Raw genomic sequence first — 6,882 nt, 5'->3', positions numbered from 1 at the left:
GTATTTATTTATTTTTGCTTGTAGGCTTAATGCCTGGTAACATGTACACACTTCCAAGATAAACCAACACTGTGTGGCACTGATAATTTTTTGGGAAATTCAATCACCTTTGGGGGATTTCTGATGTAATGTAGGATGAAAAATCTGTAACTCCATGTTGTTTACCTAATGAATCTTGAGGTGTGTCAGAACTGCTTAACAAAATCTAAAGAAGCTGGTGAGTTCCCATGGTCCTTCATGGTCCTGTATCCTGTTCAGAGCAAATATTATTGCCAAATGTCAACCTTTTGTTTGGTATCAAACACAGAGCTCTTTTTGTGTGTTTCACTGGAATGCTCTGCAGTATTGAGAAGTCTTTATCTTCTTTTCATGCCACACACATACACACACCTCACACCTTATCTCCAAAGAATTTTAAACCTTCCAATGTCCTGATACTACTGCATTTCATTGGTATTTTAAGCAAAGACTTGTAGGGTCTTAGAAGTCAGCTGGCATTAATTCCTCTGAGGCGAAGGGATTCTACTTCCCCTAGAAAGAAGCTTAAGAGAAAGTTCTCCCTGCTTTCAAATGACTATTTCTCCGTTTTCACAAACATTTTATTTCATTTTCTGTACAGCTAAAGAATGACTAATTAATTCTGATTATGTTTAATGTTCCATAATCATTTTAATGCTTCATATACATTTATTTTTTTCCCTTTGCAAACAATAAGCTTATTTGACCAAGCGAAAGAGTTGACTAATTGTCTCATTGTTCTGAAGGTTTGTGTGCAATGGACTGTAATAAGAGCAGGTGTATGCATAATGTATCACAGTAAACAAAAATACAAAGAAAATGAATATTGATGCCGCTTTGTAGAGAAAAAGGAATATTTATTCTTCTAGTCGAAACTAAGAGGCGAGCAAGCTAACAGGTGCAACTAGCTAGCGCACACAAAAAATTGTTTGAATTAAAAATGACAAAAAAACATAACTTAGTTGTAATTTTCTTGCTTTACTGAACTGTTTGCTCAGTCTCAGGTGTTGAGGTCAAACTAGTGTCAATTTTTCTTAAATTAACTTCTCCATTTCAATCACATTTATTCTTGCTAGCTTGGAGAACCAGGGATTAGCATGGGTGTTATGATGGGACGACGTTTGAACAAAGCCTAGTTTTTGACACATAGAAATGGCCGCGGTCTGAGGCGAGCTAAGATCCATAACGAGGCGGGAGAAGCCTCGCTCCTTGCAGAAATCCAGAGCCTTCCGTGTGAGCTGTGAGCCCAGGTTTCTGCGGCGCCACGCGAATGCCACGACCACGTGAGTCATCCGGGCGTAACTTCTGTCTCCTGCGTCTTGATCAAACTCTGTGCCGCTCACTCCACCGTTCAAGTCATCAAACCTTTCGCCTCCTTCCACCCCCCTTTGGCCCGTCACCGCCACCATTCCCACCACCTTGGCCTGACCGTTGATGTCTGCCTCTGCCACCCAAAAGCCATTGTCTGGGATTTCCAGGTAGCTTGCTTGAATGTCGGCCATGTCTGTGTTTAGCCTCCCCATCATGTAGCTATCGTAGATGTCATGGCAGCAGTAATAAATGAAGCCAGCCCAAAGGCTCCCAAAGAGCAATGCTTGAAAGTAGGAGCTACCTCCGAGGACATAGCCGGCCATGGAAATACTGAGAGCAATCCCGACATGGTCTGGATTGCTAATTGCCTTGAAAAACGCTGGGTAAACATGTTCAAGTATCCCGTCGTGAAAGAGTGACATGACCACATCTTGATCTGAGGGTTTGTATTCCCTGATGGAGAACTGGACTGAAAAAAGAAAGGGAGGGGGAGGGAAAAGAGTTTTCAGTGAGACTAATCTGCCTGTTGTTGCAATAATAAATTCCTGATGGATTTCACAATAGGCTCAGTAAGCTTACCTAATGCTTTTAAAAAATACACCCATCAATATACCTCTTACAGAATCACACAGTTTTTCATTGTAATAAAATGCCTTTGAGCTTTAATACAAAACCTCAATTTGCATGACAGCCTGAGGTGAAGCTCACAATTGAAATTATTAGCCTATTATTTCATTTTCACATTCCAAGCATGAGTCATTGTGCGATGGAAAACAATTAGGTCTCAAATGCACTGCTGATAAAAATCCAATCAAGGTGAGATCTTGAGGCAACAAACAAAAGGTCTCCGGTTTCACTGAGTGCTGTTATATGTCATCTGGCATTTAATTGGTGACACTCATTCTCTCACTTTCTCTCATATTAGCAGTTGAATCTCACTTATAATCAATTCCTCTAGTAGGAAAAAAAAACTATAAAAAAGCTGAAAAGAGTCTAACTTACAGTCGCTTTTGTGGGCCATGCCGACTCTTTCCCCTTGTCTTCCGCTTGCACTGAAGAATTTAATGCTGCTGCTGTGCCTGGACTTAAGCTACAGATTCTGATAATCAGTCGTTCATGAAAGGGATTGAAATTGGTCTGAGCATGCTCACCATACACACATGCACGCACGCACACACACACACACACACACACACAACAGGAAGACCTTAGACGACTTGCGACCAATGATTGTTGAAAGCACTGAACAATGTGTATACTAAGCCACACAGTTAAATTGAGATGATATCAATTTGTGGAAGTGTGTTAAAAGTTTGATTGAAATTATTCACAGCAATGATTTGATTAAGAAACATAGACTTTTTTTTATAAACTTAATTAGCTTAGTCAACAGAGTAAAGAACTCAATCACTGGGTTTCTTTGGGAGGATGAGCACAGATCCTGAATAAATTGAGATGGAAAACTGAGCAGAATGTAAATACATTGCACGATTGAGGTTTTAATAGACAATCCCCAGCCTAAAATAATCATAATCATAATACAGGTGCATCTCAGTAAAACAGAACATCACTGAAAACTAGTGAAACTCCTATTATTCACAACATTCAAAGTGATTACAATTGTCTATTTCTGTTAAGTTTGATGATTATATGAAACTAGCAACTATGTTTCTTTGAAAATTTGAATATTAAACTGGACCTAAAATACTGATTTTTTTAAATACAGAAATGTCAGCCTGCTTCTTTGTACATATTGTACGGTATACAGTATGTACTCAGTATTTAGCAGCTCTTTTTGTATGAGCAGCTTTTTGTAGCCGCTCTTTTTGTAACACCCTCCCAACAAAGAGGATGTTATGTTGGGTCTATTATTTTCCTCTGGAGCTTAGCTTATAGATTGCCTCAAGAGTTTTTGTCAGGTGAATTCGGTTGATCAAGCACAGTGGAACCATGATTTATACATTTCACTTGTCCACTCAATAATCAAACTGAATCACTGTTTTCCCTTACTCTAAACTATTTTTTGCTAGGATAACATGGGAGATCTTCCATGTCACCGACTGACTACTGGATTTTTGAAAAACTTGGTCTTTGTTAGCTCTAAGCTATTCTGAGCAACATTAAATGAAATAAACTTAAAATCCTTCATGTTATGTGTAATGATGCTACATAACATGAGTTTTTGAATTGTACTAATAAACTACTGCATTTTCCCACTATAAGGCACCTAAAAACCTTCAATTTCCTCAAAAGCCGATAGTGCGCCTTATTTATGGACCAATATTGAGCCACAACAGGTCTAGYAACTACGGYAAGCAGCCGCYGACTTCATTTTCCCCCGTAGAAGAAGAAGTGCGCGGTGCATGCTGGGATAGCTGTCAGAACGCTGGTTTGTTAATAACGTTTGATAATACATTTAAAGCAATGGGGGGGAAGAGAGACAGAGACTGCGGCAGCAGCATGTCGGTTGGTCTGTGTTACCCAGAAAGCAGTTGGGCACAATATCGCAACACCAACACCGTGAGTGAAACAATRACTGGGGCARCCTACTATATAAAGTACTCGGGGACCACTTCTTTACAAATGTGGATGTGTAATAATAGAGTATGGAACAAATTGGCAACCCAAACTGAAGCGTCTATTCTATGTGCCTTATATATGACAAAAGTTTTAAAATAGGCCATTCATTGAAGGTGCACCTTATAGAGCGGAAAATAGGTAAATGAAATCTCAGATGATATTCTGGGTGAATTGATTTATGAACTTGTACTTTTTGAGTAAACACATTCTGGGAAAGTTTTGGCTGTTTCCTTTCTGCCATTGAAGGTTAAAATAAAATTAATACTGTCAGCCTCTCTGACATAAAGGTGTCCTAGCCTGTTGGTGTCTTGTGCAATAACCTGGTGGCCCCTGGACATGATTTAATTTTCGTTGGCAGGAGAGGGGCCTTTACACCTGCTTAAATCAATAGCACTGTCTCATGAATCCATAAGGGCTGGAAGGTCGAGTCGTACTGGAAGCTTCTGGAACCGACTCACAACCACCATGCAAGTTCTAAATCCTGAACCTCCAACCTCACTAACACTGAAATCCCTTTTGGTGAGGATAAATCCCCTTAAAAGTCTTCCTTTCCTGTTTCCCAGTCTGATTTAAATCCCATCGGATCAATTTAAAAGCTCCGGCAACATTAAAGAAACAGACGGAAATTAAAAGCACATCGTTGTTGGTTTGATTAAGCTCAGTTTGATGCATTTGAAACAAAGTAATTAATTCCCAGGTTCTGTGGAAAACTTAATTAAACTCAATAAATTAATTTAATAAAATGCTAAAGGCTGCAGATGTGCTGATTTTCATTTATTGGTGGTAGTATTATCACATATGTTTTGGTGTTGTTAAGAGTAGACACAAAACGTTTAGCATTGCAATCATGATCATCATGACTCATCCAGGAAAAGGTTTAGATGAATACAGTTTGTTAAAGTAAAAAGATCACTTTTCTCAGTTGACCATATTGTCTGATTTGACAAAAAAAAAAAGAAAACTACTAATGCAACTGAAATATTTGAAGTGGGATAATCACAGCATGGTGGCGCAGAAGGTACAACTGCTGCTTTGATGCACAAAGGATGAAGTTTGCGTTTTCTCTCTGCACATGCATGGGTTTTCCCCACGTACTCTAGACTCCGCCCACATTTCAAAAACATAACTTTTTGGGTTATTAGTCCCTATGGTTTTCCTCTGTGTCTTCTTGTTGCTGTGTGATAGACTGGTGACCTGTCGAGAGTGTCCACTGCCTTTAGCCTGATGACCATTAGAGACAGTGTGCTTGTTGTGGCCCTCCAAGGATTAGCAGCTATACACAATAAATGGATGGATGATTGTGGCATGACAGAGCAGAAATTGTTCCTGGAAAAACAAATGTGGTTCTGTTGTTGGTTTTGAAAAAAGACAATAGACTGCTTGTTATAATAAGGAGTTGCATGAGCAGCTTCTGAGGAGGGATCTAGCTGACCAAGTTGGCCAAGTTAAGAGACATGGAATGTGGAGAATAAGTCTGAGCAGCAGCTATAAGCCGACCAGAGCTTAGAAGCAACCTGCATGAAAAAACACCACCAAGTCTTGCACATATTCCTCACCTTGAAAACAGGGACTGATTATTTACAACTGAAAGTACACAAACAATTTGCTCCTGCAAGTAAGACAACTAAATCCACAGCATCTTGGTATTTGTAAAGGTGGTTGAAATCATGAATACTAGCCAATTTTTATTCAAAATCTTCAGATGTCTGCTACAAAGGTTAAAAGACATTTCATCTTTTTGGCATCATTAAGTTCAAGTAGGTCAACAAAACAATAGTTTCACCACATGAAATGTAAAGCTTTTGACTTGCCTACATTTAATTTAGAACAAGCTAACAGAAAATATATAACCTGTGAAAAGAATAGTAGAAAATATATGCAAATATTGTAGTAGTTTCTATTAGTATTAAAGTTCAGGGACGGCATTTTATAGCTGGATTAGGTTTTGCACAATATCCCAAGCTTTAGACATCTCTGTCCCATCTATAAACTGAAAATGAAGACAATATGGCGCCATTTCACACCAAACAAGAAATGGCCATCCACCTGAACTGGCAAGACGGTCAAGGATCGTATGAACACTGGATTCTGTGAGGAGTTGATTTGAGTCCCTGAGGATTTCCAACATTGTGCAGCTCTCCTAAATCGAGCCCTCTGTGGCTCACACGTCACCACTTTCCTCAAAATTTTATTGTGTAACATTTATTCAATTATAGATTAATTATATCAAAGCACATCAGAATTAAGACTATAAGGTTCAACATGCGCAGCTCTTCTGTCTTTTGTAAGGAAAAAAGAAAAGAACACCAGACTAATTTGTCTCTTTTTCACCAGCAGAATGACTCTGAATTTCTCAATAACGTGGAGCAGAACGTCGCAAGTGACTTTCTCTAAAACTTCTCATTTTATCTCACAGCTTCTTTGTTAGTGCATGAAGAAAATACAATACAAAGAGCAAGGACACCATTAATTGATAAAACTTAACAAAGACGATGTAAAGCTGGAACAATCATTGAGTGCCATTTTTTTAATTTTTTTAACAAAAACAATAGAAAATGCTAAATGCACAACTACCCTGTTACAATTTGGATGTTTCCATGGCAACAGATACAACTGACAGGTATCACTAACAATGAAGGATAATGAATTTAAAAATAATATAGATTTGACTGTTTTGACAAGATTACCTATAATCACCTCCTGAAAAATCTGACAGAGTAACATGAGTCCCCTGTACTTTACATTCTACTGCAATTTTACTAATGTGAGGTTTGGCTGCTGCAGATTCTGAAACGATGACAAGTAACAAAACAATGATTGAAAATTGATGTGCAGGATTTGGGCTGGGGAGAATAATGCAATTTTGCCTGGAGGGAACAAAGCAGCTGAGGTCAACAAACACTACCAGACAAAAGCAGGACTAACATAGCCTTGAAAATGTGATTGAGAAATATTCAGACCATAACAGGGCAG

The 6,882-nt window shown here is 38.7% G+C and overlaps 1 protein-coding gene across 1 annotated transcript; it reads right to left on the bottom strand.

The window, feature by feature from the left end:
- Positions 1–1,030: 1,030 nt before the first annotated feature.
- Positions 1,031–2,446, bottom strand: LOC103467845 (probable N-acetyltransferase CML3). Its single transcript, XM_008414553.2, has 2 exons — positions 2,332–2,446; positions 1,031–1,798 (listed from the first exon to the last, which is right to left on the bottom strand). The coding sequence occupies exons 1-2, from the start codon at positions 2,348–2,350 to the stop codon at positions 1,053–1,055; spliced, it is 765 nt and encodes a 254-aa protein (XP_008412775.1). The 5' UTR covers positions 2,351–2,446; the 3' UTR covers positions 1,031–1,052.
- Positions 2,447–6,882: the final 4,436 nt, after the last annotated feature.

The sequence above is a fragment of the Poecilia reticulata genome, linkage group LG7 (genome assembly GCF_000633615.1).
Source record: "Poecilia reticulata strain Guanapo linkage group LG7, Guppy_female_1.0+MT, whole genome shotgun sequence".
NCBI lineage: Eukaryota > Metazoa > Chordata > Actinopteri > Cyprinodontiformes > Poeciliidae > Poecilia > Poecilia reticulata.
This window is presented reverse-complemented; position numbering and strand designations above follow the sequence as displayed.